Raw genomic sequence first — 21,501 nt, 5'->3', positions numbered from 1 at the left:
GCCTCTGCCTCCCGAGTGCTGGGGTTAAAGGAGTGCACCACCATGCTCAGCTCGAGTTTCTATTTTTCAGAATTAATTCCTGCTCTGCCTTCCTTTCAGCTTTCCATCGAGTCCCTTAAACCTGTCGCTGCCCTCCGAGAGGAAGCCAGTGAGATCCTGGAGGAAATGAGTCACAAGATGCGCATGGGAGCCATTCGGTTCTTTGCCTTTGTTCTCAGCAAAATTTTTAAACAGATTTTCTCCAAGGTGTGTGTGAATGAGGAAGGCATCCAAAAGGTGAGGTTGCTGGTCCGGACGGTCTTGCCTTACCCTGTGGGATAATTGACTCACTTCATGTGCTTAGACAGAATGCTGAGCACGGCTGCCAGGCATCCTCTGTGGGCCCAGGGGACATGCTGTCGGCAGCTTGTCCCTCCGTCTGCTGTCAGACCTACAGACTTCCAGCTTGGCCACATGCTCACAGGTGACCAGTCGCAGAAGGGTCTATCTGTCTGTCTGTCTGTCTGCTCCTGCACATCCTTCCCCAGCATTAGCATCTCCTGCTGTGCTGCTGTGCTGCTCAGACTATATACACTACGGCCCTTAGACCTGCCCCTGTTATAGTCTGTGGGCTTCCCTGCTTCCTGAGATGTCTTTATTTAACTTATTTATTGACAGAGACTCTGGCCCATTCTAGCCTGAATTCACCTGACCTTGAATTTCTGATTCTCCTACCTCCCTCTCCCAAATGTCCCCAGTGCTGAGCCATCTGTGCTCAGCCATGATTCACCTTCCTGTTTTGTTGGAGGTTGGTCTGATGTGTTTTGATGCTAATTACTGTTTGCTGTCTCTGTGATCCACCTCGCCTAAGAGCCTAACCTATTTGACCAATAAACGGCCATCACACCTGGGCAGGGCAAATGGGATAGGCGTGGCTAAGGTTCCTGGGCTGGGAGGCAAGAAGGGGGGGTGGAGAGGGAGGGAGGGAGGGAGAGAGGGAAAGAGACAGAGACAGAGAGATGAGAGAGACAGAGAGAATATCTTGGGAAGAAGAGAGACAAGGAGAGAGGGGAAGAGAGGGGAGGAGAAGGCTGCGCTATCATGGGTGAGGTGAAGGAGACGCACATGGCTGGTGTGGGTAGAGGATTTGGCCCAGATGAAGAACATTAGCAAGTATTTGGGATTATGGATGGGAGGCAGCTTGATATAAGTTATTAGAAGCAGATGGCATGGGATTGGGGCAGGTATCTCATACCTGCCCCACTATGGGAAGAAGTTTAGGGGATTAATATCTGCCCTGCTCCAGGTTAACTAAGGCTATTTTAAAATATAACAGGTGTCTGTGTCTTGATTGATTCCTAGCAGGTTAGAAAATACTATTGTAGCCAGGTGTGGTGGTGCACGCCTTTAATCCCAGCAGTCGGGAGGCAGAGGCAGGCGGATTGCTGTGAGTTCAAGGCCAGCCTGGTCTACAAAGTGACTCCAGGCCAGCCAAGACTACACAGAAAAACCCTATCTCAAAAAAACCAAAAGAAAATACTATTGTAATCATAATTACTATAATAATAATGTTCATTATTAGACCATAATGGTGATTTAACCACAACACTGTTTTCTGATTTGAGTTATGATTTAGTGACATGACAACTGAAATTCTTGAAAATCTGGCATTTGTTTCAAGCTACAACAAGCTGTGCAGGAGCACCCCGTAATCCTGCTGCCCAGTCACCGCAGCTACATCGACTTCCTCATGCTGTCCTTCGTCCTGTACAACTACGACCTGCCCGTGCCGGTGATCGCAGCAGGAATGGGTGGGTCAGCAGTCTTGTCCGCATTTTGAGCTGTGCAGACCTACTGTTCACTGGGAAAACGATAGGGGTACTAGAGAATTTGAGGGGTGCCAACAGCAACTTTTGTGGGTCCCTGTCTCCCATAGTGTGGTGGCCCCGTTTGGATGCTGTGCTGTGCGGCCTTGTGCCTGAGCAGATCTGGAGAGGCTTCTGTGCACATGGGCTTAGGTTTGAAAAGGGAGACTATCCCACTTTGCCATATTCCTGCCTTTTAAAGTGTTGGTAACATAGTTTCAGTGATCATTCTAGATCATAAGTAGGTACGGTACACTTTTCAAATTTTTCTTTTTAAGTTTTGGGGAAATACGTGTAACATGAAGTCTTGCCTTCTTTGAGCGTGCCGAGAGCGTTCAGTGTTGCACCTCCATTGCTGCTGGCTGCCCCAGAACCGTTCACATCCGGCAAAACTGACACCTGTTAATCGGGGATCAGAGGCAGCCACCTTTCTACCCCGTGACTCCGCAGCCACACACGCTACATACTTCATGCCCATGAAGTTCTCGGTGTACACCCTTCTGTGACTGATGTCACCTGGCATCGTGACCTCAGTGTTGTTGCTGTGTCTGAATTCCCTTCCCTCTTAAAGCTGAGTCCTAGTCCATTGTTGGGATGTACGACACTAATTTTATCTTTTAACCTGTCTGCGGACACTTTGCTTGCTTCTATCATTTGGTTATTTCAGGGAACACTGTCTTAGTTAGGGTTACTACAGCAAGTCAGGTCGGAATGGGTTTACTGTGTTCACAGTTCCACACAACCGTTCTTCATCAAAAGCAGTGAGGGAAGGAACTGAGGCAGGCAGGACCCTGCAGGCAGGCGCTGGTGCAGGGGCCGTGGAGGGCGCTGCTCACTGGCTTGCTCCCCGTGGCTTGTCCACCCTGCTTTCTTATAGGACCACCAGCGCAGGGACGGCCCCACCCACGATGGGCTGGGCCTGCCCCTATTAGTCACTAATTAAGAAACAGCTTACAGCTGGATCTCATGGAGGAGTTTCCTCCTTTATGCTGACTCTAGTCTGTGTCAAGTTGACACAGAACCAGCCAGGGTTTTAAAATATTTACTTATTTATTTTGGTGCTGGGAAAATAACCCAAGGCCTTAGGCAAGCTACGCAAGCCCCTCTACTATGAATGCGGTTTCCCCAACTGGTGTGAACCTGGAGGCACATATCTTAATTACAGCTCCTACTCAGTGATACACAGCACGGTCCTGGGTAACGTGGGAGGAAAGGGCTTATCCTGCTGGCACTCCACGTCACTGAGGGAGGCCAGAGGCAGGAACCTGGAGGCAGGAGCTGCGGCAGAGGCCGTGGAGGGGCGGTGCTGACTGGCTGCCTCTCTCTGGCCTGCTCACCCTGCTTTATAGAACCCAGCACTACCCAGCGAGTGGTGGCATTGCCCAAAATGTGCTGGGCCCTCCTACATGCATCATTAATCAAGAAAATGGCTCACAGACTTTCCCATAGGCAGTCTGGTGGAAGAATTCCCAATTCAAGTTTCTCCTCCCAGAAAACTAGCTTGTGGGGGCTGGAGAGATGGCTTAGAGGTTAAGAGTGCTGACTGCTCATCCAGAGGTCCTGAGTTCAATTCCAGGCAACCACCTGTGGCTGGTAGCCATTCACCATAAGATCTGTTGCCTTCTGTTAGCAGGCAGCCATACATGCAGGCAGAACACCAATAAATAAATCTTTTTTTAAAATACCCAAAAAACAGTAAAAGTTGACAGAAACACCTGGACAGTTCACATACCTGACCCTCAGTAAACACACTATGGGCATGTGGGGACTCTGGACTTCTTTGAGGCCCACGGTGCTGGGTTCTATGGTCCACACTGTTCTATGTCTCCGGCAGCACCTGCCACGCACAGCTCTGCAGTAGTAACCATCTTTGCTCGGTGTCAGTGTGGTCCTCAGTGGTGCTGAGTGCCTGTCTGTGTGCTCTCCACCATCCACGGGGCGTTTGGTTTGAGGAGGGTTGTTGTTTGGTGGTTTGAATTTTGAGATGGGATCTACACTGCCCTGGGTGGAGATGTGTCTGTGGTCTCTGTCCACTTTGGGTTGTTCACCTTTTCCCATTGAGCTGTGGGTCCTCTCTGTCCCAGACACCTGCCCGCATAACACAGGAGTGGCAGCTCATCTCACTCACCAGTCTCTGCGATTCTGTGGGCTTCGTCCTTTGATGTACGAAGGTTGTGTGTTTTGATGGAGTCCAGTTAACCTGTTCATTTGTTCCCTGAGCATTTAGTGTCAGAACCAAGAAGTCATTTGGTGTTGTGAGATTTTTCTCTGATATACACCTAAGAGTTTTGTAATTTGAGGGCTTCCCCTTGGTCCTTTGAGCCAGGGTTGATTTTTGTACATGATGTAGAACCATGTCCTACACTACTTGGGACTGTGAGGATGTGCACTGTGCACTCATGGTCACGCTAAGCCACACTGCAATGTAGGTGTGTGCCATGCTTTTATAGAACTCACTCAGCAGTTTGCATTTCACTGCTTCCCTGTCAAGGCCTCTAGGAAGGCAGGAGCTCCAGTACTAATAAGTAGTGAATAGGTGAGGTTAAAAAAACAAAAACAAAAAAAATGCCTTAACTATGAGTTTCCTCTGAACTTGAAAATTAGGAAAAATGAGAACTATTTAAAGCCACTGGGGAGCCTTGCCTTTTTGTAGAGCTGCTTTATTTAATCCATTTCACTCAATGTAGGTTGGTATTTTTGCCTGGTGGTGGAGGGATGGAAGCAGGTTCTCATGTTCTCCAGGGGTAAGAGCACATGCCACTTGCCAAGTTCAGAGTGAGGCTGAGGATCTTGGCCTTCTGACCTTGATGTTGCCTCTGTCCCTGGTGGCTTCTAAATACCATGATGCCAAGAGGTACAAGGTCCTCTCCCAGCAGGCTTCTGGCCCAGCCTTTTACATAACTACCCTAGCTGTCTTGTTTTAACTCTTGTTTTTTTATGCGTTGTATGTGTGAGGGCACACATGCATATGTGTGGCATGAGGGCGTGCATATGTTGGGGGAGCGGAGATTGACATTGAGGGTCTTTTTTTTTTGTTGGTCACCACCTTATTTTTAGAGCCTGGGTTTCATTGAACCTGGAACTCACTGATTCAGCTAGACTGGCCAGTCACTGCCTGCCCGCCCAGCACCAGCACAGGCATGCGCTCCTGCCCTGCTGGTGTCATGACTCCGGGGACTGGACTCAGCCTCTCCTCACACGGAGCTCTTCTCAGACGTGTGACTATGGCTGTGACAGGGCTCATGGCACCGTCATGAGCTTCCCAGTAGCATTCACGTTCGGCCTTTGTTCCTGTGCTCCCTGCGATGTGTTTCAGACTTCCTGGGAATGAGGCTGGTGGGCGAGCTGCTCAGGATGTCGGGGGCCTTCTTCATGCGCCGCACCTTTGGAGGGAATAAGCTCTACTGGGCCGTGTTCTCTGAATATGTGAAGACCATGCTGCGGGTGAGTCAGCCACTGCAGGGAGCTGGAGCTGCAGAGCTGTCTCACTCCTCACTAGCCGCCTTTTCCCCTCAAGGGCTGTACCAACTCCTAGTGCGCCTCATCTGAGAGGTGTCCTTGTTTAAGTCTTGCTGCAAGCAGTGTTTGTGAGATCCGGAGCCAAAGGAATCCACTCACAGAGCTGGGCGTGTGGGTTAGTGTAGAGAGCTTGCCTAGCATATGGGGGCCGTGGGTCTCACACACGCACAGGCACATGGGGCGGGTGGAGGAGACAAAGAGGCCTGTGTTATTTTGAGAGTAGACAATGGGTCTTGTGTGTTTGTTGTGTTTTCTTTTAAAGAATGGTTATGCTCCTGTTGAATTTTTCCTCGAAGGGACAAGGAGCCGCTCTGCCAAGACCTTGACTCCTAAATTTGGTAGGTCCCTTCTAAACTAGAGCCTTACACACCCCCAGGCCTCGCGTGTGGTGCCACTGTGGCCGCCAGGCCAAACATGATACTCTTACTTCTTTTTTCAAAATTTATTTGTTTTTATATTATGTTCATTGGTGTTTTGCCTGCATGAATGTCTGTGTGAAGGTGTCAGGTCCTGGAGTTACAGATGGTTGTGAGCTGCCATGTGGGTGCTGGGAATTGAACTCAGGTCCTTTGGAAGAGTAGTCAGTGTTCTTAACCCCTGAGCCATCTCTCCAGCCCCATTCCTACTTCTTTGACTTGAGACTATTTCCTCAAGTGTAGCTGAGCGTGGGATAGGGCAGGAGCGCAGCCCATCGGAGCAGCAGGCACAAGCAGCAAGCGCAGGTGCTGCCGCCGTCTCTACGGAGTTTGGGGCTGGAATCGGTCTTCTTGTACATACACACGTGCTTTGGCTTGTTTCTCACTCAGTAGCCCAGGCTGCCTCAGACTCGCTGCAGTCCTCCTGCCTCAGCTTCCTGAGTGCTGAGATGATAAATGTGAACTGACACGCCCAGTTTCTGTCTGTCTGGGTGAGTTGGTGAGAGGCAGGAGCTCAGGGGGTGTCTTGTGGAAGGCTGCTGTATAGGCAGCTGGTTTGACTGCCAGACTGGGCCAGGCCTCCTCTCACGTGGGCTAGGGACAGACTGGGCAGCTGCACAGTGACAGAGGTTTTTATTCTTGGCCAAGAATGGGAGGCGTTGGGAACAGACTTAGGATTCACCCCTGAGCCCTGGGGCGGGAGGCTGTGGGTAGAGCGGAGAAGGGAGAGGGAGCTGGCGCGGTATCTGAGCCCTAGTATGCTGGGTGACACATTTCTCCCTATGTTTACAGGCCTCCTGAATATTGTGATGGAACCATTTTTTAAAAGAGAAGTTTTTGATACCTACTTTGTCCCAATTAGCATCAGTTACGATAAAATACTGGAAGAATCTCTGTATGCCTATGAGCTCCTAGGAATCCCTAAGCCGAAGGAGTCCACCACTGTACGTGAGAACGGCCAAGTCGGGTCCCTCTAAGTGTAGACACTGCCCTGCTCACGCAGCCACTAACTCTTGAATCTGCTTCTGTTTTCTCTCCCGTCTTATGGTGCCACCAGGCCTTGTTGAAAGCTAGACGGATTCTCTCTGAGAACTTTGGAAGCATCCACGTGTACTTTGGAGACCCTGTATCGCTGCGCTCTCTAGCTGCAGGGCGGCTCAGTCGGAACCCGTATAACTTGATGCCAAGGTGCAAGGCCTGTGTTTTCACACCTGACACAGACAGAAATAAAGCCACGAGTGTGACTCGGGACTCTTGAGCTGAGCCTCGGCTTGCCTGCGCTCTCCCAGCAGACTGCCGGGAAGCCCGGGTGTCATATGTTCATCAGTAGAAAGCCACAGTTAAAGAACCTCATGCTTGAAGCCAGCATGGTGGGCATGTCAGTAACCCCAGCCCTCAGCAGGTGGAGGCAGGAGGATCAGGAACTCAAGGCTATCCTCACCTACATAGCAAGTTTGAGACCAGCTGGTTTACATGAGACCTTGTCTCAAAATAACAACAAACAAAATCAAAGAACTATGTACCTGCTCCCCAAGCCCTTCCCCCACCCCATCAAAAAAAAAAAAAAGCTGCAGGCTGTGTGTGTCAGTGTGTAGCCAGATGGTTGGTCGGGCTCCAACTTAACAGCACCATTGTTAAGCACACACACAGGGATTGTGGACACGACCACAGGCCAGCTGATGTGTTCAGCACACTGCTTTATACCCTAGGAAGGAGCACAGAGCCACAATGAGCAGATAGTGCCCCTATTCCCAGGCACGCTGGGCTCTTTAAGGATTCAGGACACAGATGAGTATTTGTATTCTCCTTTCAATTAGATTGATTTATTCCGTATGTTTGTGGGTGCATGCTTGTTGCCAGGTGTGGCAGCAAGTCCTTTTACCCACCGAGCCATCTTACCAGCATTTGTGTTTTCTTTTGTTTTTTCCTCTGAGACAGGGTCTCTCTGTGTAGCCCTGGCTGTCCTGGACTTGCTTTGTAGACCAGGCTGGCCTCAAACGCAGAGCGATCCACCTGCCTCTGCCTCCCGAGTGCGCCACCATGCCCGGCACATTTGTGTTTTCTTAGAGGAGCCCCGCTGGGGAAGTAAGGCAGACACACCCTCTGCCCCAGCCCCTCAGGTGGCACTGCAGCTCTGGCAGTGAGGTGCCTGGCCAGCAGGGCCACGTTTACCTAGAAGCAAGTGTTAGCCATTCAGCAGAGCCCTGGCCGGTTTTTCCTGGGCAGGACAGCCTCCCTTGGCTGCCACCTTCACCTTGAGTTACCTTGTTCCTCAGCTGTCTGTGGAACTCCTGCACATTCCCTCTGCAGCAGCTGTCACATGAGGTGGGCTAGTGCTCAAGAGAGGGGCAGCACAGGAGGTGGCCACGTGGCTTTTGTGGTGCAGACCTATGGGCCAAGCTGTGCTCACAGCAGCGCTGTGTTCTAGCTGTAAAGCAAAACAAGGGGGCTTTGTTTGCTTTTTTTTTTTTCCCTATTACTTAGAACTGGGAATGAATGATCTCAAATCATTTCTCCCTCATACTCTAGAGACATGGCAGGCCACACTGTGAGCTAGGATTGCTGCCTGCCTGCGGTCTGAGAGACTTTGCTTGGCAGAAGCACGACAAGCCCTCTGTTGGGGTCCTGTAACCTGCTCTGTGCCCCTCCTTTCAGATGCATCCCTCAGAAGCAGCCCGAGGATGTCTACACGTTTGTCACTGAGGTGGCCTACAGGATGCAGCTTCTGCAGATTGAGAACTTGGTCCTGAGCCCGTGGCTCCTGATGGTCGCCATCCTGCTTCAGAACCAGTTGTCCATGGACCTCGATGCCCTGCTGGAGAAGACTCTGTGGCTGAAGGGCCTGACGCAGGTGTTTGGCGGCTTCCTGCTGTGGCCAGGTATGTGCGCAGGACGCAGCTGGCCTGTAGACTAGCCTTTTCATATCCTAAGTTGGGAATGTCCTCAGAGGCGAGCCACCATGGCAGCCTTTGAGCAGAGCACAGAGGTGGCACACACACTGATTGATCTTTTACTCCTACAGAATGTGGACCTCGCAAAGGCCAGCGGGAGAGGGCAGCTGTGTGCTGGCTCAGCCCTGAGACTAGGCCTGCAGGCCTGCAGTGCTGTTTCCTTGGCAGCCACAGACTGAGAACAGTGACACAGATCCTTCCTCCTCCATTCCCACTGCTTTTTAATGAAAAGAGTGTTGATGGGTTTTGTATGTGTGAGCGCACGTGTGCTGTACGTGAGCCTGTGGGCCAAAGGCTGATGACAGGTGCTTTTTGCTTTCTGCCCTATACTTTGGGGCAAGGTCTCTCACTGAGTGTAGAGCTTACGGCCCAGAGCTTCTTGTCCCTGGCTCCCCTGTGTTCCCTGATGGGTCACAGGTGTGTGCTGCGCCTTCTGATTTGTGTGTGTATTCTGAGAATTGGATGCAGGTTCTGCGTGACTGCCTGCGCCATCTTTGTAGTCTCTGATTTTGTTCTCACTCCTGGCTGCCCTAGCACTCAGTCTATAGCTCAGTCCCCCTATGTCAGGGTTATAGATGTGAGCTGCCATTTCCAGCCCGAGCACCGTCCGCTACAGTGGAGTTGCTCTTAACCTTACTGTTGTAGGAATGGGAGCTACTGAGGCCTGCGGACCGCGTTGTGGAGTCACTTCTGTGCTGTCACCTATGTACGTTCCAGGGCTTGAGCTCAGGGTTTCGAGCTCACACGCACACGGCAAGAGCCTTTGCGCACTGAACCATCTCACCAGCCCCAGCGTTGGTTGGGTTTGTTATTGTTTGCCTGGGAAATTGAGCCTAAGCCTCGTGTGCGCTCTGTCGCCTGAGCTGCATCCTGAGCTCTCTTTAGGCCTGTCTCACTGTGCACAGTCTGGCTGCTGTCTAGGAAGCAGCAAGGGTGTTCTCTAGCTCTCTGTATAGTCCCGCGAGCAACTGTGCTGCATGCCCATCATCTCAGCCCTCAGGAGCTGGAAGCAGGAGATCAAGGTTCAAGGCCAACCAGGGCTACATGAGACCGTGTCTTTAAGAAAGAAAGGAAGGGGGCTGGAGAGATGGCTCAGAGGTTTAGAGCACTGACTGTTCTTCCAGAGATCCTGAGTTCAATTCCCAGCAACCACATGGTGTCTCTCAAACATACATGCAGGCAGAACACTGTATAAATAATAAATAAATAAATCTTTAAAAAAGAAAAGAAAAGGAAGGAAGGAAGGAAGAGAGAAAGAAAGAAATTCTGGGTGGGAGTAATGCACGCCTTTAATCCCAGCACTCAGGAGACAGAGGCAGGCTGATCTCTGTGAGTTCCAGAGAAACTTGTGGTCTTGAAAAACGAAAAGAAGGAGGAGCCGCAGCCACAGGAGAAACTGGTGTGGTAGTGCACACCTTTTAATCCCAGCATTCCAGAAGACAGTGGCGGGCAGACCTCTGAGTTCCAGCCAGCCTAGTCTACATAGCAAGATCCAGGACAGCCTGTGCTACAAGGAAGACACTGTGTCTCAAAAAAGAAAGGGAACGGCTTGGTGCAAACCTCATTGGAGGGCCAGGGAGAGGGTTCAGTGGCTAAAGGTGTGTGCCAGAGCGGCCTGGCACAACTTGGGTTAAATCCCCAGAACAGGAAAACAGCTGGGCATGGCTATATGCGACTGCATTCCCAGCATGCCTGCTGTCAAGATGGGAGGAGGAAGAGGCAGGAGAATCGCTAAGAAGGTCATCTGCCAGGGCCTGCACGGGAGGGATGCTCAGCATTTAGGAGCGCCTGCAGTACACGGTGCAGAGGCGGAGCCCAGGAGAGGCCTGGGCCTGGAAGGATGCTGAGTGCTTAGCACCTGCTGCGCTCACAGAGGAGCCGGTTCAGTTCCTAGCATCATATGGTGGCTCACAACTGTCTGTACCTCTAGTTCCAAGGAATCAGACTCCTATTCCAGCCTCCTCAGGTACCACACCCATGTGGTATTTTTCTGTGCAAACAAAACACTCATACATGTAAAATAGAAGAAAAATATTTTTTAATTTGCCTCAGAACAAAGTTAGAAGATAAGAACTTACTCCCAAAAGTTGTCCCTGATCTCTGCATACACACCGTGTCACATCCCCCTCTCTGGAGTTGATGAATACCATGCTGTGAATTTGGGGGTTTGGGTGTGGGAGTCTGAGACAGTACTTGGTATAAGTTGAAAATCACATGGGCTGTGGCTAAAGTGTAGTCACTGACAGACCAGGTCATGACATAGAGCATGCACCTGCCAGTTCTCAGAGGTGGGCAAGCTGGTCTGGGGCTGTCCTGGCTCCTGTAGGCTTGGGCACTGGGTAGTGGTAAGCTAGTGCTGGGTCCCTAGTACTGTGGACAAAACACACTACTGAGAATATGGAGAATACTTCGGGGAAGAACTTGGACTGAGTGACTTTGGAATGTGGCTTTGATGGAAAGGAAGGTGAAGATGGTGGAGCTTGGCTCCTGATGAGGAGCAGTGCTGAGGCAGGAAGGGCAGCGTGCCCTGCCCCCTGGTGTGCCCTTCAGCTCCCTGGGTGTGCTCCAGAGTGGGCTGGGCAGTACCGGCACAGTGTGGTAGGATTGGAGGCTGCCTTCTCACCACATCCACTCTGCCCTCTGTAGATAACCAGCTTCCTGAGGAAGTGGTCCAGTCCAGCATCACTCTGCACTCCAACCTGGCCAGCCTTGTCAAAGATCGGGTGGTTCTGAAGGTGGACCACGGAGGCTCAGAAACGGTCAACGGCGTCATGCTCCAGCACATCACGCTCCTCATGTGCTCGGCCTACAGGAACCAATTGCTAAACGTCTTTGTCCGCCCTTCCTTAGTAGCTGTAGCTTTGCACATGACACCTGAGCTCAGGAAAGGTAATTTTTAGGAGTATGGCCTTGAGTTTTAGAAGAGGCCTGGCCCTCCAGCTCCAGAAGGGACTATTGCATGCCACCTCTTCTGCTCTCTAGTAAAGGAGGCCCCTGCCCACTTAGAGTTGCAAGGTGTAGCAGCATGTGGCTTAGCCCCAGCTACTTGGGATGTTAAGGCAGGAGGAACTTCAAGGAGTTTAGGACCAGTCTAGGCTACATTACAAACTATAGTTTCAAAACAACAAATGTTCAGTGATTCAAAGTGTGTCTGTTCTTCCAGAATAGCCGAGTTAGGTTCCTAGCACCAGTATCAGGCAGCTGCCTACTACTATAGCTCAGGGTTCAACACCCTCTTCTGCCCTCCACAAGCACCTACACATGGGGCACACACACATGAAGGAAAACTTCAGAACTGGGAAGGACCCCGTGACTCCCTATCCTGTCTGCACTGTTGTGCTAGGAAGAGTCTTAGTGGAAATCAGTTGCCAGGCAAGCTTGATCAGACTCTAACAGCTAGGTGTGGCAGCGTGAGAAACCCCAGCGCTCGTGCAGTGCGATGGGAGGAGAGGCAGCAGGCTGGCCCCAAGCTTGTGCACCAGCTCTACCTGAGTGTGCGGCTTAGCAGCAGTCAGGAGAGGCTCTGCCTCGGTGAGGTGGGACCCAATCCCTGAACACCGCCCTCTGACCTCCCATGTGCATCTCTGTGGCATCCACATCTCATTCAAACTACGTAACCCTGGCTATGCCTTTTATAAATACGGCAGTCAGGTCCAGAGAGTCCTGTGATTACCAGAGAGGCCCTGCCCTGGGGACGCCATTGCCCAGGTCCTGGTGCATGTAGTTTCTGCAGCGTCAGCTTCTTACCTAGCAGAGGCAGCCGGGACAGCACCACCATCACAGCACAGTGCACAGTGGTGTCAGATCACAGTCAGCTGGAGTGAGTTATGCAGGCCAGGTCTCCCCAGATCTGCCTATGGATCCTGGGGCCCCACCCCAGAGGGTCTCCCTTGGTTGGTCTCGGGGCATGCCTTGGTTCCTCCCTCCTGCTCCCATCACCTTTTTTTTTTTTTCTTCTGTTACTGGAGAGTGACTCAGGCTTTCACATATTTTGGGCAAGTACTTCACTAGTTTGGGTTTCTCAGATCTCTGCGGTGACATCAGACAGAGGCTCAGTTCTAGGGAAGAAGTGGAGGTGGGAGAATGAGGAAGCTGGGAAATCAGGTCCCTTCTGGCCGCGCTCAGGAAGATGTGCCTCTTCCAAGTCAGACTGGAGGCCTTGCTTAATTTATAGTCAGCCCTTTTAAGCTCTGCCTGACTATAGTCTCTTCTTCAACTAAACTTCAGGTTGTCGCCAGCTTCCTGCCAGGACTCAGTCATTTCTGTGTTACATGCGTGCACATCACACATGAAGGGCTGCAAGATCAAAAGCAATGTGCTTTGTTTTTCTCTTTTTGGTTTTTTGAGTTAGGGTTTCTCTGTGTAGCCTTGGCTGTCCTGGAACTCACTCTATACACCAGGCTGGCCTCGAACTCACAGAGATCCACTTACCTCTGCGACTGAGTACTGGCATTAAAGGCGTGTGCCACCGTGCCTGGCCAAAGCAATGTCTTAATGTTGTGAACTGGCCTCTTTCCAGAGGATGTCTTCAGTTGCTTTTCCTTCCTACACGACGTGTTTTCAGATGAGTTCATCTTCCTTCCAGGAAACACACTCAGGGTAAGTTCTGACAGGTGTGCCACATTGCATGTTTCAGGCGTGACATGTGAGGGTCCCTGGCATGTGTCAGGCAGTTGGTTGTCTTTTTCTTCTGGGGCCTTCAATTCAGCAGACAGTCAGATTTGTTGGTGACATAGATACCCTGTGGGGAGGAGGGTCTTTCAGTGCTGCTGCTGTAATGGCCGCTGCGTGTGGACTTTGGAAGTCAGTAGAGCGCCCCCTGTTGGGCTGTGTCAGAATGGGCTGCTGCTGGGCCTGGTGGTGGGAGCAGCTCCCAGACACACAGGAGGCACAGTAGGTTTCCATGAGCTATGCTAAGGAGAGGGTTTTTCTGTGCTCTGTGGGAGTTGGGGTAGGGGCAGTGAGGGCAGGATGACTTGAGTCTAAGTCCACTTATGGGTATTTTCTGGACTTCATTTAAGGAGGTGAACATCTGGGGTGGGAGGTTGGCACGTGCACACATGCTTCTGTCTGTCCATCTGTTTACAAACACCGTGTGTTTACACGTTTGAGCTTTGGCACTTAGTTGTTAGATCAAGTGCTCCCAGCTTCAGTGCACAGTCAGGTGGCTCTGGGGAGACGTGGGACTAGTGGTGTGCAAGGTACACAGAGCAGTGTGTGTGTGTGTGTATGTGTCTGGCTCCCCTTCCCCTTCTAGGACTTTGAGGAAGGCTGTCGGTTGCTGTGTAAAACTGAGGCCATGCAGATGACCGGGAAGGACATCATCACAGACAGAGAGGACGCAGTGTTACAGTTTCTCACAGGACTCTTTAGACCTTTCGTGGAATCATACCAGGTCTGTGAAGTTTGCAAACTCTGCGTGTCCCCGTGTCAGTCTCCTGAGACTTGCTTCTGCTGTGGAGGGTAAACATGAGCTGGGTGGACAGTGGGTCCAGATAGGTAAGCTCCGTGTCTACTCAGGACAAGCAGGAGGAGCCGGTGATGTCATAGGCTGAGGGTAACAAATTCCCCATGAGCCCATGACTGTCCCGGAACTACAGTCACTAAGTGCATACAAGACTTGGATGAACCCCATACTTGTCTGATGTTACTGAGCACTCCTGCTGCTTCTGGGCTCACACAGCCCAGGGGACAGGACAGAGCGTGATTAGGACACTGGGCAGGACTCTAAGGAGAGAGGGAATTTGAAATGCAAATGGCATCTACGTCTTGGCTCTTTGCTGATAGACTGAAAATGAACCTTGCCCACCTCTTCCCTCAAAGTCTAGCATGGTGGGCACTCAGTAAGCTGGGGATCGGCCTTACTGGAATACCTGTGCTCTATGCATTTAGAAAGAAAGGAAGATAGAGCCAGAACGTCTTCTCTTCCTAGGCCATACAAGATAGATAGAGCGGAAAATGTTTGTCTTTCAGTCAGCTGACATGAGAGATTAAACTTTTTAAAAAAATATTTGTTCATTTTACATCCCGATTGTAGCCCAGTCCCTCACCGCCTCCCCGTCCCACCTTCCCTCCCCTAGTCCTCAGAAAGGGGAGCCCCCCCCCCAACATCTGACCTCAGCCTATCAAGTCTCATCTGGACTGCCTGTAACCTCTTCCTCTGTGGCCTGGCAAGGCTGCCCTACCAGGGGCAGATCATTGTTGGTGGGCCAGAGTCCCTGTCGGAACTGGTCCCTGCTCCCCATTCCATGGGACCCACAGGACACTGCGCTGCCAGCGACTACATCCCTGCTGAGGCTCTAGGTCCCCACCACACAGGGTCCTTGGTTGGTGCATCGGTCTCTGCAGCACCCCACCTCTGCCTCTTAACAAATGTCATTTCAAACCATCCTTTTCTAATTGTAAACGCTGCTGGAAGCTCAGAAGAGACCGTGAGGGTATCTTTGTACCGAGGGCAGCGTGGCCACTGTGCTCCCCTTTCCTCTGTGCTCCTCTCATTCTCCCTCAGGGCAGCGCGGCCACTGTGCTCCCCTTTCCTCTGTGCTCCTCTCATTCTCCCTCAGGGCAGCGCGGCCACTGTGCTCCCCTTTCCTCTGTGCTCCTCTCATTCTCCCTCAGGGCAGCGCGGCCACTGTGCTCCCCTTTCCTCTGTGCTCCTCTCATTCTCCCTCAGGGCAGTGCGGCCACTGTGCTCCCCCTTTCCTCTGCGCTCCTCTCATTCTCCCTCAGGGCAGCGCGGCCACTGTGCTCCCCCTTCCTCTGCGCTCCTCTCATTCTCCCTCAGGGCAGCGCGGCCACTGTGCTCCCCCTTCCTCTGTGCTCCTCTCATTCTCCCTCTTGAAATCAGATACTTTGCAAATACCTCTTGGATGAAGAAGAGGACTGCTTCACTGAGAGACAGTACTTGGTAGGAGCTAGGACGTTCACCAGTCAGCTTCTGGATCGAGGTCAGTCACGCCCCTGGGTGGAGGGTTCTCAGCCAATAGGGACGCTCACTCACCCTCTTCCCCCCTTGCAGGTGCCTCTCAGTGTTATGACACACTGTCTTCTGAGCTACAAAAAAATGCCTTAGCAGCGTTTGTGAGACTCGGGGTGGTAGAAAAGAAGAAGGTGTAAGTACCAGGTGCTGATGGGTCAGATGAGGAGGGACTGAGGCATGTGTCACTCAGGAAGGGCAGGGCTCTGCTTCCCCTCAGGTTAGATCAACAGACACTGGATTGACCTGACCTCAGACTGCATTTCATAGATTAAGTAGAGAAGAGCACAGGGTACTGTGGGTGTGGGTGTGTGCTGCACATGTATGGATGGAGACAGACAGGCTGTCCTGAGAATCGCCGTGAGAAAGCGGAGAGTCCCGTGGTTAGAAGGTGCGTCTGTGTGTTCGTGTAGAGCGATGGCTCTCAGCCTTCCTAACGCTGCGACCCTTGATAGTGCAGTTCCTCATGTCTCGGGGACCCCCAACTATAAAATTATTTTAGTTGCTACTTAATAACTGTAATTGTGCTACTGTTAAGAATTGTAATTATCTGATATGTGACCACTGTGAATGGGGTGTTTGCCCCCAGAGGGGTCATGGCCCACAGGTTGAGAACTGCTGGTCTAGATCCTCTGAGAAAACAGGCATTTTGAAGTTAACCGCTCATGGTCAGCACAGGAGTGAGCAGCCGTCCAGCCGCGTCAGGCCAGGGCTGTGCTTACGCCTCTACAGCCGAGCATCACACACACCAGGTTCCCGGGCCTGAAAGGGAAAAAGCAAGCTTTGTGACACAGGCCTTTAGGAGTCCCACGGTAGAGCATGCAGCGAGGAAGATGTGGTAGTGAGAAGCTGCCTTTGTCCTAGTTCACACAGTAACGTGACTCTCCTTCTCTTTAGAGACAGTAGCTACGTGTTTAGTGTGAACAAGCCTGCCACAAGCCAATTAGAAGAGATGCTAGGTGAGTGTGGTTGACAGGCTCAAGCCGCCCTCCCTGCCGTGTGAGCAGCAGATTCTAGTGTAAACAAGCTGAGCGTAGGCCAGACTTCCCGCGAGGAAAAGTGCCGCTCACAGCACTTGGGAGATGAGGCAGGAGGACTGCCATGAGTCTGAGGTTACATAACGAGAACTAGGACAAGACCATGTCTAAAACAGCAAACCAGACGGGGCGGGGGCGGGGCGGGGTTGGGGAGGGGGAGGGGAGCGCGAGAAATGGTGTAAGAGAGACACAGGCCACATGCTGCTTAAAGTCTTTAGAGAGAGGCCAAGGGGAAAGAGAAGGGCAGCAGAAAACCCGAAGCAGGAAGGCACAGCGGACGCCACGTGGGCGGTCCTGCTGCGCTGTCAGCTGCGCAGGCCTCACCACGGCCAGCACGCCGTCCTTGTGTGTAGCCATGGTGAGGATGACTCTGTTCTGGCTCTGAATTTTTGTTTTTCCTTTTTTTAATAGAAGATTTTCTTTTATCTATGTATTTTTGCCTGCATGCATGTACGTATATGCACTACATGTACACAGTGTCCACAAAAGCAAGAAGAGGGCCGTGGATCCCCTAGAATTGGAGAACTGTCCTGTGGCTACTAGGAACTGAACCCCCGTCTGCAAGTGCAACAAGCGTTCCACCTGCCCTGCCCTGCCCCTTCCTCTTAGTGCTGGGATGGCACTAAAGGCGTGTGCTGTCACACCTGGCCTTGGCGCTGTCACACCTGGCCTTGCTTTTGTTTTCTGAGACAAAGTCTTACATTGGATCCCATGTTGATCCACTTGGTGCTGTACTCACTCTGCAGTCCAGGTGGATTCAGGCTCAGTCATCATCCTGTCTTAGTTACACCAGCTGTGGTGATGTTTACTTTTCCGCTGAGGTCTTGGACACAGTAGCTGAGGACCTTCATCAGTCTTTGTAAGATGGGATGGGCTAAGAGCCCCCTGGGTGTTGTCAGCTGAGAAAGAGGGGCGTCTAGAAGAGGCAGCCCCTGCCTTGTCAGGCCAGAGCCCACAGGAGCCAGTTAAGGGATTAGTGGGGGTCTCGGCATGCGCAGCTTGCCCTGCCGGTGGATCACAGCCTTACCACAGCTGTGGCAACAAGCAAGACCACCATTGTCTCATGAGCTGTTTCTCTGTCTTAGGATGTAAGAAGCCAATAGGAAAACCAGTCACTGCAAAACTGTAACAGTCATGGAGCAGCTGTAGAAACCACAGCCCCACAGCGGCAGGGGCAGCGGACTCACTGTGCTCAGAGGGGCGCGAGAGGGAGATGTGAGCCCGCTTCTGCCAAGAGGAGGAGATGACCAGTGAGAACGCCAGTGTGGTCTTCCAGACATGATGGTGCCAGCATTCGTGTCAGCCTGTGTGTTCTAAAATAAAACAGTCTTTTGAAACGTTCTTAGAAGGCGGAGCTCAGGCCCCGCTCACTGCCAGTCAGTTGCCCACGCCCACTCCACAGTTGAGCAGCAGCACGGTCACTTGCCTGTGCAGGAAGGGACACGGGTGAGTGTTCCTAACCCACAGCCTGACTCTGGGAGCTTGAGTGTGACAGGAGCGGGGAGGAGAGCTCTCCTGAGTGCCATGAGGGGCCAGCAAAGCACAGGTGCACACAGAGCAGTGTGTGTGTCAGGTGTGTGTAAAAGGGAAGCGCATGTCTAGACGAAGTCACATCTCCAGGACATTTGGTTTGGATAAGCAGATCTTCCAGAATCCAAAATGCAGCCCAGCTCAGTACTCTGTCAGGTGTATCCAATAAACTGTTCCTACTAAACAAACAGAAGTTTTAAATCTAACATACTTCCATCATAAGCCTTTTGGATAAAGGACTCAACCTATATCTTACGTTTTTACTTTAATTAAGTTTCTTCAAACTAGTATAAATTTAACAGACATGTATAATAAATTATCTAGTTTACTGTAGATTTTACACCCAATGGTCTTATTAACAAACTAAACTAAGCAGAGTGTGGACGACACAGAGGCCTACGTGATGTGCCCTGAGTGTGCGGGAGGTAGAGGGGTTTGCAGTTGCAGTTCGTCACCCTGGAGTGACCTCTGCCCCAGCGTCAGCCTCTGTCACAGCGTGGGGCTGGGCGACAGCGTGTGTGGCGAGAACTGTGGTCTCAGGGGCCCGGGGGCTGCCAGCTGGAAGCCATAAGCCCGGGCTTTACACACAGCCTTTCATTTCTTGTGCTCTGGAAGTTGTAGTCCAAGATCAAGGTTACAGCAGGTTCACCTTGGCCTGGACATGGCCACCGACCGACTGTGTGTGTGCTCGGGACCTCTGTATACCTTCAGAAAACAGCCATGTACTCATCTTTTCTGAGAATTTCACTACTCTCAGGCTGGACGTGTGGTACATTCCTGTGTTTGCAGTGTGAGTGTGAATTTAAGGACTATAAGAAAAACCCAAAATGATCACTAGTCTTCTCACGTGGGGGTCACCCTCATCACTCTATAAACAGAGGGTACAGTCCGACCGTCAGAGACAGGCATTTGAATCTAAGAACCAAGGGAAGCCACAGAAAAGCCCACTGTGGTTCTGCCTCTCCCAGTTCCAGGCCATGCACGCATCCTTTCCTAGGGCCTCGGACAGCCGCTGCCCTGGGCCACAAGTGACACAGGCCTCGGGCATCATCTGCTGCTGTGGGAAGCCAGACGGGGAACTGCGTGTTGCAGTGACAGTACCATGGAGGGGTGGTCCTGCCTGTGGACTAAGGTGGCCAGGCTCCATCAGCTACAGTCACCTGCCAGGTCTCGGGCACAGCGTGCGCTGACCAGTCCAGTGCTCACCTTGAACTCAACAGTTGGCTCAGATGAATGAGCTTCAGATCCTCCTGCCTGTGCCTCAGTGTGGAGATCACGGGGCACCACCGTGCTGGCGTGTGCAGAGATCACAGGGCACCACTGTGAGGCGTGTGCAGAGATCACGGGGCACCACCGTGCTGGCGTGTGCAGAGATCACGGGGCACCACCGTGCTGGCGTGTGCAGAGATCACAGGGCACCACTGTGAGGTGTGTGCAGAGATCATGGGGCACCACCGTGCTGTGTGGACTAAGCCCCATCCCTAGCTCTGAGAAGGATTCTTGAAAGTGTGTTAACTCTGGGGCTGCAGAGATGGCTCAGAGGTCAGAGCACTTGCTGCTCTTCCAACGGACCTGAGTTCCGATCCTGGTGCCCACGTTGGGCAGTCAATGACACCTGCAACCACAGAGACACGCATTTAGGGGATTTATTGTAAGTATACTGGTATCATGACACTTTTTCTCTATACTTGGGAAGCAAGGGGTCTCTGTGAGATCAGGACCAACCTGAGTGTTTATACAGAGTTCCAGGTCAGTTTAGGGCTACACAGGCTCTATCTCAAAAAATTTAAAAATCTTACTACACATAAGGCTACATTTATCACAAATGAGTAATTATGAGGATTGATAGAAATAGAAATGTCCTGTATTGTTGGGGGAGACTGCACAACTTTTCTGATGATCAAATTTGGAAGTGTTTAGCTAATTTAAGGACAGTTTGGTCCTCTGGGATTAGGCCTATGTCACAACAAATGCACCAAGAAGGCATCGTGGGTACATACCGAACCCACTCTGGTACCCCCAGAAAAATGGCAAGGAAAGTTGAAATCCGCCAGCACGCTAAGCTTACTTGTCCTTCTGCGGTAAGACTGCATTGGAGAAAGAGCATGGGCATCTGACATTGTGGCTCCTGAGTGAAAACAGCCATAGGAGGGACCTGTCCTGCACTGCCATCGCTTCTGCCAGTCAAGTCGGCTTGGAGAGGACTGAGGCAGGAAAGCAAAGGCCAGTGGAAGCCATTGCAGACGTCTCCAGCCCGCAGTAAGTGGGTCGAACGGGGTGCACCTAGACACGGGTTATATACGTGGATTCCCATAGATAAGGAAAGGTATGTGTATACCCATCTATCCATACGTAGTGCATGTACACACGTCAGTAAAAATCATTCCAGCTTCAGATTTTGGGTACTGGGAACTGAACCCTTCTCAAGAGCAGCGAAGTGTTCTTACCATTCTACTACCTCTCCTGGTCATCGTGTGTGTGTGTGTGTGTGTGTGTGTGTGTGTGTGTGTGTGTGTGTGTGTGTGTGTGCGCGCGCACGCCTCTACATAGTTCTGGTTGTCCTGGAACTCATCCTGTTGTAGGCAAGCTGGCCTCAGACTCAGATCTGCCTACCTCTGGGACCCAGCTGGCAATACTTTTTAAGTCATTGTAAAAAGTAACTTTTATACCCCTGCCTCAGTTGTGTTGGAGGCTAAGCGCCTCCTTCTGCTGGCCTAGGTCTAGTCCTGGAAACTTCTAGCCTCCATACAGTCTAACCTAGGTCTGGGACGTTTTCACCTCTGAAACTTAGTGCTTAATGAGCTCACCCTTACTTGTTCTTTCTGAGCTCTGGGCTGCCTGGTTCAGCCCAGCTGTTCTGGCTCAAACTCTTCTCCCAGCTGAGAGAAGTTATTTAACGTGGCTTCTCTCTTAGCCTGAATTGCTCCTCCTGGCTTCAAGCTAACTCAGCAATCTGCTCTAGTCTTCTGGCTTCTTGTCTTTTTCTGGCTTGTTCCGTCTTCACCTGAGTTCTCTCTGCTCTTAAGTGGCTTCCCTTTCTGCTCTCTTCTCTTGACAGTCGAGTGTGTCCTGTTCTGTCAAATCTCTGATTTGTCACCCTTTTTGCCAATTAGGCATCACTTTCAAACACGGCTGTGCTTCCTTCTACAAACTAACTTCACCTTCATTTGCGATTAAAGGCATGTATAACCATGCCTGGACCTAAACTTTTAAAAAAAATGTATGTGA

At 51.5% G+C, this 21,501-nt stretch overlaps 1 protein-coding gene across 2 annotated transcripts in view; it reads left to right on the top strand.

The window, feature by feature from the left end:
* GNPAT (glyceronephosphate O-acyltransferase) overlaps positions 1-18,606 on the top strand; it is a 29,289-nt gene extending 10,683 nt beyond the window's left edge. Inside the window, exons 3-16 of one of the 2 annotated variants that reach the window (XR_014774290.1) lie at positions 100-276; positions 1,661-1,790; positions 5,161-5,288; positions 5,626-5,701; positions 6,572-6,723; positions 6,837-6,967; positions 8,435-8,658; positions 11,377-11,619; positions 13,250-13,329; positions 13,988-14,125; positions 15,578-15,677; positions 15,749-15,853; positions 16,604-16,665; positions 17,829-18,606. Coding sequence is in view for 1 of the 2 variants with exons in the window: in XM_084756151.1 (XP_084612277.1) it covers positions 100-276; positions 1,661-1,790; positions 5,161-5,288; positions 5,626-5,701; positions 6,572-6,723; positions 6,837-6,967; positions 8,435-8,658; positions 11,377-11,619; positions 13,250-13,329; positions 13,988-14,125; positions 15,578-15,677; positions 15,749-15,842; positions 16,604-16,665; positions 17,829-17,872 (1,779 nt within the window). In the remaining variant the exon portion in view is untranslated. The remainder of the gene's footprint in view (positions 1-99; positions 277-1,660; positions 1,791-5,160; positions 5,289-5,625; positions 5,702-6,571; positions 6,724-6,836; positions 6,968-8,434; positions 8,659-11,376; positions 11,620-13,249; positions 13,330-13,987; positions 14,126-15,577; positions 15,678-15,748; positions 15,854-16,603; positions 16,666-17,828) is intronic. The other variant, XM_084756151.1, reaches the window with a different exon arrangement.
* Positions 18,607-21,501: the final 2,895 nt, after the last annotated feature.

This window comes from Acomys minous (genome assembly GCF_964271855.1).
Source record: "Acomys minous genome assembly, chromosome: 14".
Classification (NCBI taxonomy): domain Eukaryota; kingdom Metazoa; phylum Chordata; class Mammalia; order Rodentia; family Muridae; genus Acomys; species Acomys minous.
This window is presented reverse-complemented; position numbering and strand designations above follow the sequence as displayed.